The sequence below is a fragment of the Polypterus senegalus genome, chromosome 2, assembly GCF_016835505.1.
Source record: "Polypterus senegalus isolate Bchr_013 chromosome 2, ASM1683550v1, whole genome shotgun sequence".
Taxonomy (NCBI): domain Eukaryota; kingdom Metazoa; phylum Chordata; class Cladistia; order Polypteriformes; family Polypteridae; genus Polypterus; species Polypterus senegalus.
In genome coordinates this window covers 304,852,103-304,877,350 of record NC_053155.1, presented here as the reverse complement: position 1 = coordinate 304,877,350, position 25,248 = coordinate 304,852,103, and the positions used below count along the sequence as shown (strand labels likewise).

Here is a 25,248-nt window from a genome sequence, read left to right as displayed (position 1 = left end):
AGAATTGTGGCTGGAGTGAGGGAGACGAGAGAGAGGGGAGCAGGAGGAGGGTTATCATGTAGGACGACTTTCACTCTGACTCTAACGGAATCCCTGCTATCTGTTGGCTCACTGGAATCTTCTTCTTTTTTTTGCGACTTTAACAAGGAACCTTTCCAATGACAGTTGCTTTTGCCTGAAGAGTCACTACACTTGGACACAAAATTAAAAAATGCTTCACGCACTGTAAGGTTTCTAAACTCTTTTGGGATTCCCCTTAACGGGATGACACGCAGAAGAGCATCCCGAAGCAACCACAGGCTCCCAGCACTGTAGCAGTTCGCCGCAAAAGCGAATCCAACAAGAGCGCCTGCTGTCAATGGATGACACAAGGAACATTATAAATGCAAGGGCACGGGATTACTTGGCCACTAACCTGGCCACAACCCTGCCTGACTGCTGTGTCTGTGTGTAGGAGAGTGTGCAGATCCCGCTATAATAAATAACCGCGCTGTTCCTGTTTCATGCTGAATAAACGCTGGTGTTGCTAAAGTACTGAGACTCTGCTTCGTGTTTTGGGGTGCAAGACAGAGACTCACACGTTACAACACATACACACACACGTGGTCACATTGCTATAGTAAACAGTATACACTCGTATGAATGTTGACTATATGAGTGAGGCACACCGACCGAGACCGAGCATGGGAGACGATTACCCATAATCCCACAGCAAGAGAGAGAAGAACCGTCGGCTCAGTTGTAATCACGTGATGCTCAGCAGACAAAGCGTATACGGACCACTCGTATTGCAAGACCTCGCTCGTTTATCAAATTAAAATTTACTTAAAATTTTAGCGTGTCTTGCAAAACACTCGCAGACTAAGTTACTCACTATCCAAGGTTTTACTGTATGAGTAATTTTATCGACCATTTACATTTTTATTCTTGTGAGTGGTTGAGTAGGTAGGAGCTCCAGTGCACTGCTTTGCCCGGAGGCCTATAATGCTGTTAAGATGCCCCTGCTTGAAGGAATTCTTCTTCACGATGAACCCCAAACCAAGAGTCTTGTAGTTGAAGCAGATGCATTGCCTACTTTCACAAGAGAGTTGAACAGCTTAGTAGTAGTTGGTAGCCTTCAGTTCTGAGGGATTGTGCATTTTTGCTCCTGGTGAACTGGTTGTAGCTGCATCTGCTGTGGCTGTGGAGTCCAGAATGAGTGGCAGTTCTTTCCGCACCTTGCAAAAGGAGCTCTAATATCTCTGGGCACTGTTATTGTCAGCTTTCTCCATCACTACAGCCTCACGTCTTGAGAGACCCGACATCACCTCCTGCTTCCAGGCATTCCTGTCTGAGTCGACTGTCTGTCAAGTGTTAGTGTTGATACCGAGAGCCTTGAGGCTTGCAGACGTCCTTGTAGCACAGCTGAGGTCTTCCTGTTGGCCTCTTGCCAGATGCCTGTTCTTCAAAGTGGAGGTCCTTGGAGAACCATATCCAGCCAGCACTTACGTCTGTGCTTGAGAGACGTGAAGATGGAGGTGGTGCCTGCCCTCTCGAGCGCTGCGTTGTTGGTGACATTGTCTCCCCAAGTGTCGCCAAATGTATGCCTGAGGGCAGGACCTGTAGAAAGTATTCAGTTGCTGTTCTTGGTTTGTGCGCAGCATCATGCACCTGGACTTTGACGTTCTCCATGAGATTGCTGTTAGCCCATTATCTCTTTGTCAGTCTTGAAATGTTTCAGATCCATTTGTTGATCTTGCTCTCTGGTGTCTGGTTGTCCAAGTTTGTTGAACCCAGGTTTAGAAACTCATTGAATGACTTCCAGCTCATAGCTGAAGAGACCGATCAAAAGGTTGATGTTGACATCTTGGCACATCAGCTGCATCTTCTTCAGGTTGATGGAGATGCAAAACTTGTTGCAGGCCCCCGGGAAGCATATCATGATTGCTAGTATCACCTGCCGAGTGTGGCTGGCTATGGCAACCTCACATCTGCTCCTTGGTCTTTGTTTGAAGACTTGATCTTGTATATTGGGAAGCTTAGCCATTAGTAAACCAAAAGAGTCAGGTGAACTGAGTTGTCCCTCCAGTTTGTAAATTTACTTATGTTCCCTTTACATCTTCTTCAAAATCAGGATAGTTTCACAAGCAATACTGAAATAACATTCATAAAGGCAAAAAAAATCTACTCCAAAAGCTTTTTGCATTTGCTCTAATCCCCTGGCCTTCATACACAGTTGCCTTACTACGATTTATGAGAATACAGAGGAAAGTTAAAAACAAAAAAAAATCTGTTTTTCTGGCACTTGATGACTTGTTGCCTTCATTAACATGAATGTTTTCCTTCATTGCTGTTTCTTTTTTTTTTTTCATTTCACGCTGGGAATTCTACATCTCCATGACAAACTGCTCTTGTGCAAGCTAATTTCAAATACACTTTCTGTGTTTGTTCATTTTTTTAGTATTTTTAAACAGCAATTTGTCTGGCACAAAGATGCAAGCTTCGCAGAAAATTAAAAGGTTTTAAATGAGGTAAAGCTCTGTAGGAGGCACTTTATGCTGATCAAATAAAAGTCCACGTAGAGGAGAAATAGTAAAAAAAACAGAAATAATATGTACTTGTTTGCTGTGCCTACACTGTCCTAAAAAATTAGCTTACATACTCCTAAAAATAAAGGTGCTGCAGTAGTTCATTAGAGCGATGCCGTATAAGAACCATCCACATGAAGGGTCTGGAAAGAACCTTCATTTATTTAGATTTGTAACAGGCTCTATAAATATCCATGAATAGGTTGGGAGACAAAGTCAGAGAGGCAAGATGTGCAGAGGAGAGATGCTGGGTATATTGGGAGAAGGGTACCAAGATTAGAACTGCCAGGTAAGAGGAGAAGAGGAAGGCTAAGAGAAGGTTTATGGATGTGGTGAGAGAGGACATGCAGGTGATGGTGTAACAGAACAAGATACAGAGGACAGGAAGATATGGAAGAAGATGATCCGCTGTGGCGACCCCTAATGGGAGAAGAAGAAGAACTCACAGAACTATTTCTCCCCAAGGGGGAAATTTGACTTTCTATAGAAGCTCTTTAAATAAATAAATAGATATATACAGTCTGTATACTGTATACAGTATATACACACATACACGCACATGGGGACACTTTATCATCCCAGTCTAACACCAAGTCAGTGAACCTTCAGGAGTATCAATCTGTCCAGTTACGAAGCATAAGTGATTGTGAATCTCCTTCACCTTCTTTGGTGCAAATGAAAGTGACACCTCCAACAGGGAATAGTCTAGCAGGTGGTGGCCAAAGACAGTTGCACTCTCCTTATCCTTCCAGACCGAATCTTGTCACTACTGGTAGCATGAGGAGGTGTCTGCAGCCTATTCAGGTCACACAGGTAGTCCAGCTCCTCCAGGATGGCACATCCATATGTGCCATCACAAGCAGGTTTGCTGTGTCTCCCAGCACAGCCTCAACAGCATGGATGAGATACCAGGAGATGTTTAGGCAAATATGGTATATCGATAATGTGTTAGGTAAATATGAAGATGACGAGTTACACTATGTGTTCTGATTTTCTTTTTCTCCCACCCCATTTTTAGTGGATCAGGAGTCTGGTAAGAGTAGATATCATAGTGTTTGGAAATTTTTATTAACAGTGCTATAATGGAGAGATTGTGTGTGTGGTGTGTGTGTTTTCTGCCATACAGTTTTTATATTTTTTTTAATTGTGTGATGTTTAACTTTTATTAATTATTATCTCATCTAAGTTTGTTCTTAAAAAATAAGAAAGTATCTATCTATCTATCTATCTATCTATCTATCTATCTATCTATCTATCTGTTATATAGTGCCTTTCATATCTATCTATCTATCTATCTATCTATCTATCTATATATATATTATATAGTGCCTTTCATATATCTATCTATCTATCTATCTATCTATCTATCTATCTATCTATCTATCTATCTATCTATCTATCTATCTATCTATCTATCTATCTGTCTATCTGTCTGCATTTTACAATACACTGATATTTATCTATTATGTGTTGTCTGTTATATCCATTCAGCTGAATGTTTCTATCACATAGTTCATCTTTAGTCAAATCAGCTGAAATAACTGCTGCATTTATTTATAAAAGCAATGTAAAATATACAGGAATGTATAAATTGTTGTTTCAACACAGAATTGATCACACTGTTTGTTGCCACGTCCAAATGGTTCACACCTCATTAGGGGCTCTAAGTGTTCTTTTAACCTTTCGGCCCCGGGTCGCCAAAGCCTGTAATGCTCTTTCACCTAAGATTTCTTGAAAGGTGGATGACCCTTAAAGCCTCAAGGCTACTCAGCTCTTCCATTGATCTTCTCCATTTAAAAGGCTAGAAGGTACTCATTCCAGTCAGGATTATAATATTGTGGGATGAAGAGAAGGCAGCCTTGGGGCTCAGCTATAAAGAGTATTTTGTCCATTTGTAATAAACAGAGAAGCATATTGTTTTTTTTTTAACTTTTAATTTTAATTTATACTGGTTTGAACAGCCAATTTACACAGTACACTGTACTCAAGCTTGTTAAAATATTTCATGTTTTGTCTCTTGTTTTTTTTTTCTATACCCTTTGTTATTAACATATACAGGATGCCTGTTACAAACCATATTAATTTCAGTCTCATTACAAGTTTATATATTACCAAAAACGCTCTTGGATGACTTGTCTTTCATTAATGCTTCCAGTGAATCACAAATATAAACTTTTTACTTTAGAACCATTGGACTTGCAACAGGAATGCAGTGAACAGGTTGGGGCTGTGATTCAGTCTGCAGTAGCTATGGGGTTCTTTTATCGTAAAGGCTGTGATATCATCAGTGATGCAAAAGCAGCATGACAAGTCTCGTAAACCTTTCTTTATCTTGACTTATTGTAAAAGAAAGTAAATTACAAACCCTAAAAATCACCAAAAATCTGGATGTTCATAACTATTAGTCTATGGCTTACGATTTGCAGCATAAATAAAGCAGTGCATGAATCAATGTGGTGTATTTAGGATTCATCTCTAATTGTGCTTTGTTTTTGTGTTCTCAGTTTTTACTGACAGGCCACCTCCAATAATAAGGCAAGGGCCATCCAATCAGACGTTAGCAGTGGACAGCGTGGCCTTGTTAAAGTGCCAGGCTTCAGGTGACCCAATACCCACCATCAGCTGGTTGAAGGATGGAGTGAGTCTCCTTGGGAAGGATTCCAGGATGTCTTTGCAAGATCTCGGAAGTCTGCAAATTAAAAATTTAAGGGTAGGTATCAATTTGTTTGGTTGTATGTTTTTTAATATTTGAGAAAATAAATTAAAATATGCAAGTGTCATTGTTTAACCCAGTTAGTCATGAGCAGGGTCATAGGGGAATGCTGGAACCCATCCTAGCCAGCTTAGGGCGGCAAGGCAGAAGCAAACTGAGGACAAGGCACCAGTCCATTGCAATGTGAAACACACACACACCCAGGCCAATTTAGTGTCACCAATTCATCTAACAAGCATGTCTTTGGACAGTGGAAGGAAACTTACATAGACACAGGAAGAACATACAAACTCCACGCAAGGAGGAGTGTGTGTGTGTGTGTGCGTGTGTGTGTGTGTGCGTGTGATCATGTGAATAGAGGATGGGAGACACACTGCAAATGAGACATCTGCCAGACTTATGCTACAGAGCTGACCTCCTTCTCTTAACAGTTCCTGTTTCATTTTCTTGATTTCGTTTTTCCAATTGCTCTTCAGCTCAGCATAGATCAGATATGTTAAAAGGAAGGCTGTGCCATAGCACTTTTAGGAAATAAATACAAAATATTGATTGTTTAAATTGCTTGATGTAAACACTTAACGACTAGTGGGCCATAAAAGTAAAGTGGACAGCCCCTGGATTGCCTCCAGAAAGATAATATTCTTCTGTTTTAAGGGTTAAATGAGCCAAGCACAAGCATGTCATAAGAAATTTAGAATTTCACAAAAGTGATGACTGGCACCACTGTGCGCAAGGACTGCATGATGTCCATTATGGCTGAAAAATCTTTATGCTGTTGACATTTTATTAACCTTAACCCTAAGCCTAATCCTAAAACTAATCTTAACCCTAATGATTGGCATCAATGTGCCCAAGAACTGTATGATGTCCATTACAGCTGAAAAATATTTATGTTGTTGACATTTTATTAACCCTAACCCTAAGCCAACAGTTTTTGAATATATATGCCAGTAACGGAGCACTGCACGATAATGTGCAGTGAATACACTTGACTTATAGTTTTCATCCTCTTTCTCTGTACGTTTAACATTTGTTTGCCCAGAAGTTGATGTGCTTGCTGCTTCCTGAGCAGCTCTTCTGTCCTCCACCCTAGGGGCCGCTTCTTCTCTTCTTTCATCAGCATCTTTTCCCATTAAAACGGATTAAGTCAGTGTTTGTTTTGCAATTACTTAGTATGTTTTCCTTAATTTTTCAGTTAAGCTGTCACGTAAGTGTTAAAATGTGCCTCAAAAATGATTTAACTTATTAAGAGGTAGAGGAAGTGACAGAGAAGATGGTAGAGAATGAGAACGGTGCCCATGCGCATGTGCTGCACGGCCACCCTGCTGGCCGCTGCCGAGAGTTGATTCTACAATAAAATAAAATAAAAATAAAAAGAGGAATAACCTTGAAGGTCAATCATCACCCCAAAAGTGGATAGTAGACGTCACGTAGCGTATGTGTACCAAATTTCAGGTTAATAGTTCAAACGGTTTGCGAGCTACAGATGATTTAATATCCTGGACAGACAAACGGACAGTCACGGTAGCGTATTATAGATAAAAATTCAGACAGAATTTCAGGACATATTTTATTGAATAATATATAAAGTCTCACAATTTTTATAGTTAGTTGTAGAGATATATATTTTGTATAAATGGAAATCTATACAGTTTTCAGGATCAGTGTACCATAGCTTTTTCCTTCGGGTTCTCATCCCCTACCCTAATCCTACTTCTAAACTTAACCCTAATGACTGGCATCGTTGTGTGCAAAGACTGTATGATGTCCATTACAGCTGAAAAATCTTTATGCTGTTGATATTTTATTTAATAAGCTGAAGAGAGAGACATTAGGAAAAACAATGCAAAGGAAATATAACTGCTGTATATATCCATCCATTTTCTAACCCGCTGAATCCGAATAGGGTCACGGGGGTCTGCTGGAGCCAATGTGGTATAAAAACATACTTTATATACACGGAGAGAAAGAGAGAGTGAGAAAGGGATGTTGGCTGTCATCAGTTTTCAGTGGCTCTAAATTAATTATCAACTCCTGTGAAGGAAAACAGAAATGTATTAACAAAATTAACGTCAGCACTTTTTAGGTAAACAATTTACCTTCCACTCCTTGTATAGGAGGCAGACGTGGGCCATGGAGGTTAATGCATTTTTACTGTACTGCTGGATTAAACTCTTTGCTTCGATAGTCAAAGCCTTTTACTTTGTTCAGAGATAAGCAATTAAAACTGCAGCCTGGAGATCACTGACAAACTTCAATACCACTGATGGACTTCTGGGGGTCGTCAAAGGTGGCCACTCCAGAGACGGCTGTTTAGACGGTAGACTTGCAATTCATTACGCATAATGTCCACAGGCTCACATTTTTGTCATTAGCGAGGCATTTTTGGAAAGATTTTTTAATGTGGCCTTTTGTAAAGTATACAATTCTCGTTAATCTTCGTGATTTGCTTCCTATCACCATGTTTTTCACCAACTCAGGCCCCTTCTTCAGGCGAGATTGGAATTCATTTTTCACATTCAAAATGTCTCACTTAAGGGTTCTCCAATGCTGTCTCTGTCCTGGTGTCTTTATAAACACAGTTTCTGTATTACATCTCGCCTGAAGAAGAGGCCTGAGTTGCCTTGAAAGCCTGAATATTGTAATCTTTCTAGTTAGCCAATAAAAGGCGTCATTTTGCTTGACTTCTCATCACATCCATAATGGCTAACATGGTACAACACCCTAGTACTACAGACTTATTTTGCATGAAATTAATTATTAGAATAAAAATGCTACTTTAGTTAATTACTATAAAAATAACAATATATGCTATGTATTTATTCACATATTAATTTGCCAGTTATTTTCCAACCCGCTTAGACCTGGGTAGGGGGCTGCCGGAGCATATCTCACATGGTATTCCTGTGGCCTGGAACCCCAGCAGATTTTATTTTTTATTTTTCTCCAGCTGTCTGGATTTTTTTTTCTGTTTTTTCTGTCCACCCTGGCCATCGGACCTTACTCCTTTTCTATGTTAACTATCCATCCATCCATTTTCTAACCCGCTGAATCCGAATACAGGGTCACGGGGGTCTTCTGGAGCCAATCCCAGCCAACATAGGGCACAAGGCGGAACCAATCCTGGGCAGGGTGCCAACCCACCACAGGACACACACAAACACACCCACACACCACGGGGAGAACATGCAAACTCCACGCAGGGAGGACCCGGGAAGCGAACCCGGGTATCCTAACTGCGAGGCAGCAGCGCTACCACTGCGCCACCGTGCCGCCCACTCTATGTTAACTAATGTCTTATTTTAATTTCTTATTTTGTCTTTTATTTTTCTTTTCTTCATTATGTAAAGCACTTTGAGCTACTTTTTGTATGAAAATGTGCTATATCAATAAATGTTGTTGTTGTTGTATTGGGTGCAAGGCAGGAACAAACCCTGGAGAGGGCGCCAGTCCATCACAGAGTGAAAACACACACACATACACACAAATTATGGCCAATTTAGTATCACCAATCCACCTAACCTGCTTGTCTTTGGACTGTAGGAGGAAACCGAATCACCCAAAGGAAATCAGCACAGAAATGTGGAGAACATGCAGACTCCAGTCGCTGATGTGAACCCTGGTCTCCTTACAGCAAGGCAGTAGCGCTGCCACTGTGCCACCCTATATTAAGTTGTTTGATTGTTAGTATGATTTCCATATATTGAGTTGTTTTATTTTCATTTAGCTTTCAGATTCTGGTATATACACCTGTGTGGCTGCAAGCTCCAGTGGAGAAACATCTTGGAGTTCCTTCCTTGAAGTACGAGGTAATGAACTCGGTCTCTTTTCTTTCTATGTTTGTTCGAAGCAGAGGTCAAGAGATGAATGCGGTTTTACAGGTTCAAATCTTCCTCCTGGAATCAAAGTGATGTTCATTACTATTTTTTTTTTTATTTGATAAAAACCAAAAACCTTAACTCCTATTAAAACCAATCATGCATATTTCATTTCCAATCCTATAGTTAACATCAGCAACTCACCAATATTCAAACCAGAAATTAGTTTGTGTGTTTTGGTTATTGTTGTTGTTTGCTTATGTTGATGTACAAATCAAACAATTCAGATGTGATTAAAGGGCACATTGCAGACTTTCATTTAAGAGGATTTACCTACATTTTGGTCACACCATGTAGAAATGAGAATACTTTTTCTACACGGTCAACCCATTTAAGGGCAGCTTAACGTTTGGGACAATTGGCGTTACAGGTGTTTGTGATTCCTCAGGTGGGTTTCATTGCTTCTTAAGATACCTCAGCTTGCTTCTACCCTTTGGAGTCTGCAGTTGTTCAACATGAAGATAAGAGCTGTGCCAATAAACGTCAAAGAGGCTGAAAAACAAGAATTAAAACCGTCAGAAACATTGGTGAAACTTAGGATGACCAAAATCAACTGTCTGGAATATCACAAAGAAGAAAGAACCCACTGGTGAGCTCAGGAATCACAAAGGGACTGGTAGGCCAAGGAAGACCACCACTGCTGATGATAGAAGAATCCTCAATATGGTCAAGAAAAAGTTCTAAACACCTGTCTGACAGATCAGAAGCAGTCTTCAGGGGGCTGATGTGTGTGTCAGAGACGACTATCAGCAAAAGACTTCATAAACAGAAATACAAAGGACACACTGCAAGTAGCAAACTATTAGCTGGCCACAAAAATAGGATGGCCAGATTGCTGCTTGAGAAAAAGGATGTAAAAGAGCCTGCAGAATTGTGGGAAAAGGCCTTGTGGACAGACAACACAAAGATGGACCTGCAACAGAGTGATGGCAAGAGCAAAGTGTGAGGACATAAAGGAGCTAGCCGTGATCCAAAGCAGCCCCCCTAATCTGTTAAACATTGTGGTCGGGGTGTTATGACTTGGGCATGTATGGCTGCCACAGGTCCTGGCACGCTTCTCTTCATTGATGATGGAACTGCTGACGGCACTGGCACAATATGTGACCCGTCATTTGCGCGATAGACATAATACGCGCCAACAAAATAGCGCCGATTAAAATGCGCTGTCAAAATCGCCCCGACAAAATCACGAAAGTTTCATTAAATATGAATTACTAGTTTAAAGCATATATAATAATGTTTATTTTAGAAGTCAATATTATGAGACGCGGCATGCCATCAGCACGGTATGCAGATAGTCCTTAAGATCACGCCCTGCATATGTAGGAAGAATTGCAGCAAGGGCCTCTCTCGCGATTTTGTCGTGTCAATTTTGTCGGTGCGCATTTGTCAAAAACCAGTTAGCGGGTTTGTCGGCGCTCATTTGTCGGTCGAGGTTTTGTCGGGGCGCATATGTCTATCGCGCTTTTGTCGGTGAACCGCACAATGAACATCTGATCTGCTTAAACTCCAGGAAAAGCCTCCAGACTCATAGGACAGCACTTCAGCCTACAACAAGATAATGATCCCACCATAACCACCATACAACACAGGAATTTTATAAAAGCTAAAAAAATTTAAAAATCTTTGAATGGCCAAGCCAGTTACCCGATTTTAAATCCAACTGAACGGGCCTTCCATATGCTGAAGAGAAAACCTATGGGGACTAGCCCCCTAAACAAGCAGGAGCTGAAGATGGCTGCATTAGAGACATGGCAGAGCATCACCAGAGAAGTTACATTGCTGAGGGAATGCGCAGGCCACAAGTTCCCAATACTGTATATGTGTCAACAGTAATAAATGTATTCATGATCTGAATCAAGCCTTTCTTTTATCTACATTTATAGCATTTTCTTGAGCAATTTTTATTTTTTGAACATACAAATTGCATAATAATCTTGGTCAAGTTAAAATTAAACCTTAACCAAGTTTAATGCTTTCAAAGACTAAAATAATGAAATTGTTAAAAAACAAATAGCCAGGGGAGCTTCAATTGCTAAGTATCCACCTGATCAGTGGCCTGTGGTTTTCTCAACTATCACAGCTGCCAGTCTTCTTCTGAAAAGATTTGTGTTGGTATTTTTAAAGGGTTAAAGTTATGTTAGCTAAATCACGGTACAGGTGTATTGACCGCATGGATTTTTGTTTTTCTTAAACATACAGAATCTGGAGGAGCAACTATTAGCAAAACGTATGACGTCACAGAGCTGCCAGGACCGCCATCCAAACCCCAGGTTACAGATGTCACAAGGAATAGTGTGTCTTTATCTTGGCAAACAGGCCTGACAGGAGGCTCCCCGATTACATCTTACATCATTGAAGCATTCAGGTACTCGCGTCATTTAGTTAAGTTAGACTTTTCAAAAATGTTTTTTTGTGCACGGTTTATGTTTTACTTTTAGGGGAAAGAGTATGAAATCAACTACAGTATGTAATATAATGCCAAGGTCTGTGTGTATGTGCCCTGTCCCTCAAAACAACCTGATTGGTTAGTTTATCTTTGCTGTGACTGGTCAGTTTGGCTTTGGTCACCTGACTGAAAGATGAAGTGTGAGTGTGAGACATACAGTATGAGGAGGAATAAAGATGTAGGAGGCATGCTGAGAGTCACCTTCAAAGATGAGAAGCAGAAAAGCGGACAGGAGATGAGCAAGGTGCCTGGTAATCACAGCGTCTGTTAAAAATAGGTTTCCTGGTAGTGTGACATTTTGCTTGCTTCTTTGTCATTTACTTCACACACGATGTGGTTTAACTGTGAGCACCTGATGAACCATTACTTTATATTGACTTTCTTATTCGTGAATAAAACAGCTTAATAGAGTCTAGTATTGTAGTATGAACAAAATAAAAAATGAAGCTTTTTGTTGAATTGATCTGCTTGTGATAGATAGATAGATAGATAGATAGATAGATAGATAGATAGATAGATAGATAAAGGCACTATTAGATAGATAGATAGATAGATAGATAGATAGATAGATAGATAGATAGATAGATAGATAGATAGATAGATAGATAGATAGATAGATAGATAGATAGTAAAGGCACTATATGATAGATAGATATGAAAGGCACTATATGGTAGATAGATAGATAGATAGATAGATAGATAGATAGATAGATAGATAGATAGATAGATAGATAGGAAAGGCACTATATGATAGATAGATATGAAAGGCACTATATGGTAGATAGATAGATAGATAGATAGATAGATAGATAGATAGGAAAGGCACTATATGGTAGATAGATAGATAGATAGATAGATAGATAGATAGGAAAGGCACTATATGATAGATATATAGGAAAGACACTATATAATAGATAGATAGAAATTAATTTTTTTTTTTTTTTTTTAACTGTAATATAGCTGAAACCTTGAATGTTTTTTGTCTCTTTTGTAGTCAATCTGTGAGCAATAGCTGGCAAACCGTGGCCGATCACGTGAAGACGACACAATATACAGTTAAAGGTTTACGGCCAAATACCATCTACCTGTTCATGGTCAGGGCTGTAAACTCCCAAGGACTGAGTGATCCCAGTCCTATGTCTGATCCAGTACGCACCCAAGGTAATGTTTAACTTTTGTGTGATCTAGACTGAATGAAGAGACGTAAGAAGGACCTTTTAAATATCTTTAGTGCCTTTCAGTTTATTGTTTAATTTTCTGTTTACTGTTTTGCTATATAAAAGAAACGAAATGTTATGGCAGTATTGAGATTTTCAACCGTGAGCGATTCCCAGGTGTGATGTATAAATAATAGTGCAGCGCACCTGGGTATGAACCTGAGGTGGTCAAGCTCTGCAGGTGGTCGATACCTGTCTGAGAAGGACAGGACTACCTGGAGAAGCTGGCATAAAAGGAACACCATGATAATTATGTTAGAGCACTTTAGACTGCTCGAGTCCAATCTGCCTGGGTGTGTGGTCGCCAGCAAGCCTCACAGAGGTGGTAGATAGTGGGCATATGAGTTGCTTCTGAAGGCAGAGGAGCAGACAAAGGAATGAAGCAGCTGGGAGATGCCAGCAAAGTGTTCATTAAGTGCCATGTCTGTGAGCTCTAATTTTGGAGTTGCTTTTTTGCCAGCTTCTCTGGTAGTCCGTGCACAGTTGTGCGTTTGTATGAGATAAAATATGCCTGTGGTTAGTAAAATAGTGGTGTGCCTTGGGATGCTTTTGGTTACAAAACGTGTGCCACCGCAGGAAACACTGGTCTAGAGGAAAATGTAGTTGCTATTCTGTTTGCTGTGAAAGTAAAGCAGTATAGCATGCCAAATTAACAAAACAAAGCAGGATGAATTCTAAAGTAAAAATGCAATATTTGGCATTAAATAATAAAAAATGGAAAAAAAAAGGATATCACCTTGGCACTTTCACAGAATGGGTATTATTGCCACTATTTAAAGTGAAAAGTTCCCCAGACTGGAAAGAAACAATGAGAAAAAAAAATTGAAGTTACATATCATGCCTATTATGATCAGCAGCCTTCTCCATAAGAAGAAAGAAGCAGTGTAACACAGCCAAAAAAAAAATCTCTAGCTTTGAAAATTTCAATTTCCTTTTAATCTTATACTATCGCCTATTTTCTTTGTACCGTTTCCGTATGTAGCACATTTCCTTTTCATTTTAGTATCTCAAATGGCTTTTCTTCCCTCAAGCGCTTTTCTTCAGTAGGCAATAATGCAAGAGATGCACTCTTCCTGTCTGCATGATAAGGCACTTCTTTCAGAACCAGATATACTCGTACTCCAGGCTGTCGTCTTAACTACTGGTTGTTCCACACTAAATCTACAAATTGTACAAATAACATATAAGGTTAAGGTATTAGCCAGTGTACTAACGCATACGGAACACTGTCTACAGCTTAAATTATATGAAAACGTTTAGGACGAAAAGGCCAAATAAGAAAAGACAACATTCAATCGTAACCAACAGAGACCTTAACAGTCAAATGGCTGACAGATCTTGACAGAAAATTTTTAATGCTGTCAAATATGCCTTGATGTTGATCACATTTTGTCAGTCATTTTCTAACCTCGAGCAGTGGCTCTGAGGCAGTTGGCAAGCAGAAGGTTGCTGTTTCGAATCCCGGAAACGCCAGAAGTGACTCTACTCCATTGGACCCTTGAGCAAGACCCAGGGCATGACGTTAATATGCATCCAGGTCCTCCGACTTACAGGGAAAACTTGAGGGTTGGTGGCAGGATTGGCACTCCAGCCACTGTAAAAAAAACCTCACACTGTTCCAGTGTAGTGCTGAGGTGTCACCCCCTGCACTCAGGTCCCAATTCTGTCATGGCTGCTTGCTCCCAACCTCTTAGTCCTTAACAGGGTTGCATAGGAGTGCCGGAACCTATCCCAACCAGCAAAGGGCACAAGGCATTAACAAACCCCTGAACAGGTCGCCAGTCCTTCAGAGGGTGGACACATGCACACACATACTACAAACTCACAGTAGGGCTAATTTAGTATTGTCAATCCACCTAAAATGCATTTCTTTGGATTATGGGAGGAAAACCGTGCAGACACAGCTTCAGCACGTTAAAATTTAAAGGTAACTGTAAATATCACACTTAAAATACATTACCCGTAACCTACACAAAATCTTTTTAACTTTGTGCCTGATCCCGTTGATCCCCTAGTCGGAACAAGCAAGCAACTCACACAGTTTAAATTAGTGTGTTAGAAGCATCCATCCATCTGTCTGCCCATCCATCCATTTTCCTAACCCAATTATCCAGATCAGGGTTGCATGGGAGTGCCGGAGCCTATCCCAACTAGCAAAGGGCACAAGGCATTAACAAACCTTGAATAGGTCGCCAGTCCATAGCAGGGTGAACACATACACACAAATACTACAAACTCACTGTAGGGCTAATTTAGTATCGTCAATCCACCTAAACTGCATTTCATTGGATTGTGGGAGGAAACACGTGCAGACACAGCTTCAGGAAGCTCAAATTTAAAGGTAACTGTAAATATCACACTTAAAATACATTACCCGTAACCTGCACAAAATCTTTTTAACTTTGTGCCTGATCCCGTTGATCCCCTAGTCGGAACAAGCAAGCAACTCACACAGTTTAAATTAGTGTGTTAGAAGCATCCATCCATCTGTCTGTCCATCCATCCATTTTCCCAACCCAATTATCCAGAGCCGGGTTGCAGGGCAGCTGGAGCCTGTCCTAGCAAGCATCTGCCACAAGTTTGGAGCAATGTCTGGACGGGGCACCAAGCCATCACAGAGCTACACACAGTCAGTCAGTTGTGACTGTTCATCAACTCTCTCCATCCATTTGTCCATCTCTGTCATTCGCCTTCCTGTTTGTACGCTGGTGAGGGAGCAGATCAGTTCAGGAAAGGCAGACCCCAGGGCATGATAGGTAGGTAAATTGCCTCCCAAGCAATGGGTCTGTTGTTGTTCGAAGTGATGGATTCCTTCTCCAAAGTGCAGGATCCCCAGGCAAGTCCCTCAAGCTGCCTATATGGAATGGAGCAGGCCTTGAACGAACACTTCAAGTAGTCCTTCCAGTGTTTCTTCAGGCCATCCCGAGGTTGAGTTCACAATACCGGACCATCCAAGGCAGTTGGGATTCATCCACATGAATAAGGTGTCACTAGGGCCAATTCAGCAACTCCAATCCACCTCAGCTGCATGTCTTTGGACTGTGGGAGGACACTCACACAAACACGGGGAGAACATGCAAACTCAACGCAGGAAAAGACCTGAGACACAAACCCAGGTCTCCTTACTGAGGCAGCAGTGTTATCACTGCACCTCCATGCCACTTCCATCACATTTTGTTTTCAAATTATTATTATGAGTGAGAGGCATTGATATTTTTTTAAATTCTTGGAAATGTTTTTATTAAAAATTAAAATCACCCATGAGCATGAATGTGATCCTGCATAAAGGAAGACAGCCATTTTATAGTCATATTTATGCAATAGATGTACCCCATGAATTGAATCATAAAGAAGTGGATTCAGAACATATCCAGACCCTTTCACTTTTTTAACATTTTGTTATGTTACAGCCTTGTGTTAAAATCATTAAAAATTCACTTTTTCCTCACAACACTCAATACCCCAGAATAGCAAATGTATTAAAATAAAATGCTGAAATGTCTTTTTGACAAAGTTATTCAGACTCTGTACTCATTACTTGGCAATGATTACAGCCTGGGGTCTTCTACTGTATGAAGTGACAAACTTTGCACGCCTGGATTTGGGGATTTTCTGCCATTCTTCTCTGCACATCCCCTCAATCCCCTCTATCAGGTTGGCTGGAGGTCTTCTGTGGACAGCTATCTGTAGGTCTCCCCGGAGATGTTCGACTGAGTTCAAGACGAGCCTTTGTCTGGGTCACTCAAGAACATTCATGGAGTTGTCCCTAAGCCTCTCCTGTGTTATCTTTTATTTGTGCTTAGTGTCATTGTCCTGTTGGAAGGTGAACTTTCAGCCCAGCCTGAGGTTCAGAGCTCTCTGAAACAGGTTTTCATTAAGGATATCTCTGTAATTTGCTCCGTTCAGCTTTGTCTCAACACTGACTAGTTTCCCAATTGCTCAGTCTAGCTGGGTGGCCATCTCTAGGAAGAGTAATGATTGTTCCAAGAGTCATGAAAGTGGCTGTGCTCTTGGGAACGTTCAATACTGTATGGATTTTTTGTAACCTTCCCCAGATCTGTGTCTCAACACAGTCCTATCTCAAAGTTCGGCAGGCTATTCCTTTGGCTTCATGGCTTGGTTTTGCTCAGATACACGTTGTCAGCTGTGGCACCTTCTATAGACAGGTGTGGGCCTTTACTAATTGTGTCCAGTCAGTTAAAATAGGTGGACTTGGTAGGGTTTAGTAAGCATTTGGACGCATCACAAGGTGAGCACACTCACACACAAACACACACTAGGACTAGTAATGCCAATTCACCTAACCTGCTTAACCTTGGGGTGACATATAAACCTTTAACTGTAAGAAGTTCCTAATTGATGATAAGATGTTTTCCAAACACACTTTTAGTCTGTCTAATTAATTCATCCAGCCATTATCCAACCCACTATATCCCAACAACAGGGTCACGGGAGCCAATCCCAGCCAACACAGGGCACAAGACAGGAAACAAACCCAGGGCATACACACACACACATACCAAGCACACACCAGAGACAATTTAGAATCGCCAATGCACCTAACCTGCATGTGTTTGGACTGTGGGAAGAAACCCATGCAGACACGGGGAGAACATGCATACTCCACGCAGGGAAGACTCAGGAAGCCGGACCCAGGTCTCTTAACTGCGAGGTAGCAGCACTACCACTGCACCACCGTGTCGCCCCATGTAATTAATTTGTGAATCTAAAAAGACACAGGGTGTGTTATGGGTTATACTATTTATCTGTATGGTGATAGGTGCAAACTAATGTATTTCTTAACTGCATTATACAAATGAACCTAGCTTATTTAAGACCATTAATAATAATAACAATAATAATCTTATATATAAACGTCTACACGTGGAATTGTGTCTGTCTGTCCGGCCCGAAAGTGAGAGGTGGAGTTGGTGTAAGAGCTCCACCTCCAAGGAAACCGAAAACTCGCTTAGCTGCTAATAACACAAGTGAGGCGAGCACATCAACAAAATGAAACCTCAGAAGAAAGACAAAGTCACTTAGCCAATCACATCGGTAAAACGGTATCCCTTTTACTTTTCCTCCCGCTGCTAATGCACAAGCGATGTGAGCACGTCAGCAAAACAAAACCTCCAAAGAAAGAGACACGCCCTTAGCCACTGATAGTAAAATGAATCCTCCTAGGAGAGAGACACCCTGAGTAGCTCCTTTTAATTACCTGACAATTTTTTTTCTGACGGTTTCAATAGTTTCTAGGACCCCAGGCTTTCTACAGCACGGGCTTACATGGCTAGTAATAGTAATAATAAATGCATTTTTTCATTACTTTTATATAGCGCTCTTCTTACTACTCACATCACTTTACATAGTGAGTGAGGAGGCATTTCAACCACTACTAATATGACGGCAGCCACTTTTGTGCCAGTATGCTCCCCACGGATTAACTGCTAGGTGGTGAAGGGGTGAGAGGTAGTTAGCTAGTTAGAGACAAGAGATATTTAGGGTGGCAGAATAACAAGGCCACGGTGGACAATTTAGCCTGGACATTTTGCCAAAAGGATGCCCAGAGAGTCAGGACCTCGATGTTACGTCTCATCCAAAGGATGGCGCCATTTTTACAGCACAGTGTCACCATCACTGCACTGGGGCATTGGGATCAGCTTTCATACCAACATTGTAAGTGCCCCCCTGCTGGCCTCACCAACACCTCTTCCAGCAGCAACACAAGCTTTTCCTCGATCGGGGTGGGCAAAGTCGTTCCAGGAGGGCCACAGTGGCTACTGGTTTTTATTCCAACCCAATTGCTTAATAAGAAGCTCTTATTGCTCAAGTAACAATTCTGCTCCACTTCAGTTGTCTCGCTCATTAAGATTTTGAACCCGTATTGCTTATTTTAGTCTTAAACAGTTGTAGTCTCGGTTTTTATTTGCGCCTTATTAGCAATAAGATGCAAATGACAAAAGAAATCAGGCAGTTCTCCATTTAGCTTGTCCAGTGTTATAATACAGTAAAGGACATCCAATTCCTAACTCACCTCAATGGTAATCTCGACTGTTATTTAAGAGTAATTAAAAAGAATTTCCACAACACGTACACCGTTCTAAAGACCCACAACATACCTCGATTGACGATTCTAGTTTAAAACTCCAAAAAACACCAGCTGTGGGATTCAAACCCAGAATGCTGGCTCTATGAGGCACCAGCACTAACCGCTCAGCCTGCCTTTTTGAAGTTTAGTAAAACTGAAAATTTAGAAAATCCAAGAGCCAAGTTTATATGTTCATAAAGCTGCATGAATCACATTTTAGCAAGGTCAAAATTTAAAATTGAATTAAAATTGATATCCGTCATTCTCAGCTTTTTAATATTTCTCTAAAGAAAGGTGATCGAATGGCATGTCTTTATCGTGACATAGCCCCCTTATCGTGTTGATAGCATTTTCTGTAAAACGCATTCCTTATACCACAAATACAAATGCACAAAATACAATCTGACTGAATACATTTTACATTTCACTTTTTTTTTTTTTAAATTATGTTCTTGCATGACCACAAAAGGATATCCATGATATAAGCCTGCAGCAGAATATGCAAAGTGGATTGTTGTAGCGTATTCTGCCTCAAATGCTATACACAAAGCCCTGGAAGTTATTCAGGCCAGCCTTTTCAGTTGCATCTGTAAGCAGTTTTCTAACTGTGATTGAATGTGATAGTTTGCCTTCTGTTCACTTTCTGTAAAATCCGGCATGCAGTTTCCCTTGCAAGAAAAAGAAAAAATAATGCCTTCTCCAAGCGTCGTAAATGACTCTGTAAGATGGTAGAACGTGCAGTTTTTAGAATCACTCTACATCTAATTGCTGTAATTTGTAATTTTATTGTTTAATTTCTACTTTAGTTAGTTTGCTAAAACCTTTATTGTTAGTCATAACATATCATACCTTCGTTTCACATTTTTGGATGCTACTCATCTATTTTCGGATGCAGTGGTGTCCACCTCTGGTCCTGGAGGGCTGCAGTGGCTGGAGGTTTTCATTCTAACCATCTTCTTAATTAGTGAGCCATTTTTAGCTGCTGATTAAGTTCTTTTGCCTTAGTTTTAGTTGATGTGACTCAGACCCCTTTGTTGTTGCTTTTTCCTTAATGAGCAGCCAAACAATAACGAGACACAAAAGAAGTTGCCACGTGACCAGCTCTCCTGAAAATACAGAAAGGTGAAGGTCTCTGTCATGTTGGTCTGCTCAGGTCACCAAAACATCTTGATGGTGGTCTTCAACAGAAAATGAACAGTCTGCTGTGGCAGAATGAAAGCAGCAACAAGTCATGATATTCTATAATGGCTTTAATTAACAGCAAGAGTCAGCTTCTCATTAAGAAACTGGTTGGAGTGAAATTGGCGTTCCAGTTTAGCTGGTCATCTGCTGGCTCGTTTCACATCTCATTTCTGTTTGGCTGCCATTTAATGAAGAAACAAATCAATTCAGAGGACCGAATCCTTAAAAGCAGGGCTATTAAAATGAAGGGTAAAGGAGTTAATTAGCAGTAAGAACTGGTCACTGATTAGGAAAAGGGTTAGAATGAAAACCTGTAGCCACTGCGGCCCACCAGGACTGGAGTTGGACACCTCTGTTCTACAGGGTTGCAGGAAATAGCAGCATATCTTCAAATGGTGGTACTTCACATGAAACACTCGTTCCCACACCTACTAATAGGCACTCTAACTTAGTCATCGGTTAATCTAACACATCTTTAAAATGTACAATCTGGATATCCAGAAAAAACACATACGAGTGTAGGGAGAATGTGAAAATACCACACAGACAGTGACTTGCCCGAAAAGCTAACTCAGATGCTATGGTGCCTGCGCCCTATGCTTGATGGGATTTGGTCCCAGCAACCCTCCCGTGACTCTGGTCTAGATTAAGCAGGTTACAAAATGACAAAGACGATTATTGTGTTCAAGAGCACCATGGTGACCCGAGGATACAACTGGCCTGAATCCGGTGGTGTGCTTCCTTGAATGGATGAGTGAGATGAATCTGAGCTACCATGCCACCTATTTATGGAATTCAAGAATTTATATAATATGAAAAAATCTATTTGCACTTTTTTTCATTTCTCTTCTGTCTGCTTTTCTTCTAGATATTAGTCCACCAGCTCAGGGAGTGGATCACAGACATGTGCAGAAAGAACTTGGAGAAGTGATTGTCCGCCTGCATAACCCCGTTGTCCTTAGTCCGACAACCATTCAAGTGACATGGACGGTAAGATAATGCTTAGTTAAAAATTGTTCTTATGCTAAATACATTTAGTTGAAATTGTTACAATAACCTTATGCTAAAATCATTTACATTTATATTTCCCCTCATCCAGCAACACTCCAAATTGAAAACAGGGTAATAGAAATTTTTTACAAATTATTACAAATAAAAAAACTGAACTAGCCAATCGATGCAAGTATTTAAACCTTTTCCTTGACACCACTTTGGTAGCGATTCCAGCCTGGGTCTCCTTGGGTCTGACGTGACAAGCTTCATATAGCTGGCTTTTGGGATATTCCACCGTTCTTCTCTGCAGATGTTCTCAGGCTGGACAGCTGTTTTCAGAGATGTTCATCTTCAAGCACTTTATTGTCATTGTATAACACAGTGGAATTACTTTTAGGACATCCTCAAAGGTGTATTTATGGAATAGAATAAAAATAACACTTTAAAAACAGAATTTAAAAAAGAAGAAAAAGGAGAAAATAGAATAGTTCTACAAAGTATGTCAAATATTTTCAAATATGTTGTATACTGTCTTAAGTGATCCAGTAACCAGAACAAATTATTGTGCGCAATGTACAGCAGCACGAATTGTTATTGCATCTGTTAATGAATAGTATATTGCGTATTATATATTCTATTATATTACACAAACCAGCAACAGTGATTAATCGCCTCCACTGGCTCCCTGTGTCTTACAGGATTGAATATAAAATTGTTTTATTAACCCCCAGAGCTTTAAATGGCCTCATACCGGACTACATCAGTGACCTTCTCCATCACTAGGCTTCTGTTCACACACTATAATCCTTTAACTCTGGCCATCTTGTTGTGCCCAACACTAACCTGCACTCTATGAGTGGCACAGCCTTCAGCTGTATAGCGCCCAGACTTTGGAATGACCTCCTGAAATGAATCATATCAGCTGACTCCATTCATTCTTTTAAAAAACAACTGGAAACTCATCTGTTCTGGAAGGCCTTTAACTTAACCTGACGTTCTGCCTTCTCTTTCAGTCTTCCTCTCTGTCCAGATGCTCAGGATAATTTGTGTGTGTGTGTGTGTGTGTGTGTGTGTGTGTGTGTGTGCATTAGACCACACATGATTTTATTTGCTAGCTTTTCTTTTAGTATTGAATCTAATATTTTACTCTGGTTTATTCTCTTTTATTCTATTTAATGCCTTTGTATATCCTGCATCTGTCTGTTTTAATATTCTATTCAGGAAACATCTGTATCCAATGTAACATACACCAGCTATTTCTTTATGAGTCTCTGTGAAGCACCTTGAGCAGGTGTAATAAAATGTATTATTTTTATTATAATTATTATTAGTAGTAGTAGTAGTATATTGTACATTACCATTATAGCATATATTTAATTAAAATTGATCTCAGACTGAGGAGTTTCAGAATTCAGAAAGTTTATGGCAGATGGGAAAAAGCTATTTTTTAGTCTGTTTGTGCTTATACGGATTGACCTAGCAGGGGTGTCAAACTCAAGTCCTGGAGGGCTGCAGTGACTGCAGGTTTTCATTCTTACCATCTTCTTAATTAGTGACAAGTTTTTACTGCTAATTACTTCTTTTAATTAGCTTGACTCAGGCCCCTTAGTTGTTTCTTTTTCCTTAATTAACAGCCAAACAATAACGAGACACAAAACAAGTCACCACATGACCATCTGTTCTCATCACATAATATTGGAAAATAAAGAATGGTTATGGTCTCGGTAAGGTTGATCTCTCAGGTCACCAAAAGATTTTGATGGTATTGTTAGAAAAAACAGAAAATCAACAGTTTTGGAAAATGACTGCTGTGGCAGAATGAGAGCAGCAACAAGCCATGAAATTAAATAACGGGTTAATTAATAAAGTATCTATCTATCTATCTATCTATCTATCTATCTATCTATCTATCTATCTATCTATCTATCTATCTATCTATCTATCTATCTATCTATCTATCTAATTAACATCAGCAATCAGCTTCCCATTAAGAAATTGGATGGAGTCTGAAATCCCAGTTTAGCTGGTCATCTGTTGGCTCATTTCTCATCTCAATTATGTGAATTTCCCCTTGGGATTAATAAAGTATCTATCTATCTATCTATCTATCTATCTATCTATCTATCTATCTATCTATCTATCTATCTATCTATCTATCTATCTATCTATCTATCTATCTATCTATCTATCTATCTCATTTCTGTTGGGCTGCCATTTAGAGTAGAAAAGTATCAATTCAGAGGACTGAATCTTTAAAAACAGGGCTATTAAAATGAAGGGTAAAGGAGTTAATTAGCAGTGAAAACGGGTCACTGATTAGGAAAAGGGTTAGAATGAAAACCTGCAGCCACTGTGGCCCTCCAGGCTTGGAGTTTGACACCTAAATCTAAATCTAAAGCATCTAGTGTATGTTTGGATGTGTGTGTTGTCACCCTGATATGGACTGTCACCCTGTCCAGGGTTTGTTCCTTGCTTGTGCCCCTATGCTCCAGCATCCCCTGCAGCCCTGGTCTGAATTACCCGGGTTAGAAAATGACAATGAAGAGGTACATTAAGTTGTCAGTAGAATTATGGCGTTCAAGAGCAGCATTGTGACCCAAGGATACAACTGGCCTGAATCCAGTGGTGGGCTTCCTTGATTGGATCAGTGAGATGAGGCCCATTGGTGACGTTTTTTCTGAACTCTGAATGGGTCCAGTTGAGTCGACATGACTTGTAGCAGACTCTCCTCCCAAACAGCAAAGGCAAATGTCTTGAGATGAGTAAACAGAGAGACACATTCATCATTTTTATCTTGGATGTTTATTTTTTGCATTGGAATGAAAAGATTTAAAAAACGATTTATACATAAATTTGTGTTTTAAAAACTGTTTTATAACAGGATACACCCAATAAGACAAGATGCATAAAATGAGTCCTATGTATGTCCACATTATTGTCTGTTTCGGTATTTAATGACTCATGTTTATAGGACTTAAACAAGTGCCGTGTAGCTGTCAATGTGAAAAATGGCAACAAGTTATTATCATGAAAAAGTACAGTGAGGTAATCAATGGTATCTTTCTGACAAACCATGGTGAGCAAAAAGTCCTTAAATCTTGAAAACATTCAATTAATGAAAGCCAAACATGAATAAAAACAATTTTGCTGATTTACAGACTCTTTTCATCTGTAAACAGCTGCTTAATGTCCTCCTTAAAAAGCACAGCTCACTTCCTTCAGTGTTAACAAGCTATTACTGTGACTTATGGGCCTCCTTTGGTGCATAAATTAATGCTTGCTTAGAGTAAATGGAAACAAGTTTACTGAACGGACACTTTCCATTTACACACCAGAGGACTTTGGGGTTTTTATCTTATCCTACCTTACTTGGGCTTTTTTTGTGTGTGTTTTTCAAGCATTTTAATGTCATTTTGCAAGCACCACTGAAGCGTTTTTCAGACTATTTTGAAGCGTTTTTCAGGAGTTTTTCAAACATTTTTCCAGCGGTTTTAAAGAAGCGTTTCCCAGGGAAAATATGATCCGCATCTTTTCTGTTGTGAGGTGTTGTCGTATTGTGAAGTGATTGTTGTGCTTTATCACTTTATTGCTTTTAATCTTGGTGATCATAGTACTGAAGAGCTGGTGTTGTCAGCGTCATGATCACACATATTGGGTTCACCATGTCCTGCAGGAAAGGGAGTGGAGAAGACAATACTGGACTCTCTATGCAACATCCTGAAAAATTCCAGGATTGCACATGGGTGTATATAAGCACATAAGCACCTAAAGTAGTTGTATTTGAAAAAATAAATAAATACTCATTGTGTTATTTCGCAAAAAAGTTCCTTGCTGTAGTCAGTGCAACACCATGCAAGCGTGTGATCTGGTTGTCTACTAACGAATAGTGAGAAAGGGGTTATTGTACACAGTGGTATTCAATTCAAAAGAAATGAACATACATTGCATTCATGTACAATCAGACAGACTACGATAGAAAGTTAGTGCACCACCATGTGTAATTGTGTCAGAATTAATGCCAAAAAACATGTAATAATCGTGGAGACACCTTTTCAGACGCAAGTTCTCAAAATGAAATGTCTCACGATGGCAGATCATCCAGTCTGCAGTCCTTCTGACTGACTAATGCTGGAATTGACATCAGTGGTGTTATACCCGTCA

General features: G+C 40.1%; 1 protein-coding gene across 5 annotated transcripts in view; it reads left to right on the top strand.

Moving 5' to 3' along the window:
* The window catches only part of robo2 (roundabout, axon guidance receptor, homolog 2 (Drosophila)), a 748,943-nt gene that overhangs the window by 554,031 nt on the left and 169,664 nt on the right, over positions 1 to 25,248 (top strand). For all 5 annotated transcript variants that reach the window (XM_039745871.1, XM_039745870.1, XM_039745867.1 and 2 more), the window contains exons 10-14: positions 5,072 to 5,277; positions 9,008 to 9,089; positions 11,361 to 11,526; positions 12,602 to 12,768; positions 20,963 to 21,084. In XM_039745871.1, coding sequence (XP_039601805.1) covers positions 5,072 to 5,277; positions 9,008 to 9,089; positions 11,361 to 11,526; positions 12,602 to 12,768; positions 20,963 to 21,084 — 743 coding nt within the window. The remainder of the gene's footprint in view (positions 1 to 5,071; positions 5,278 to 9,007; positions 9,090 to 11,360; positions 11,527 to 12,601; positions 12,769 to 20,962; positions 21,085 to 25,248) is intronic.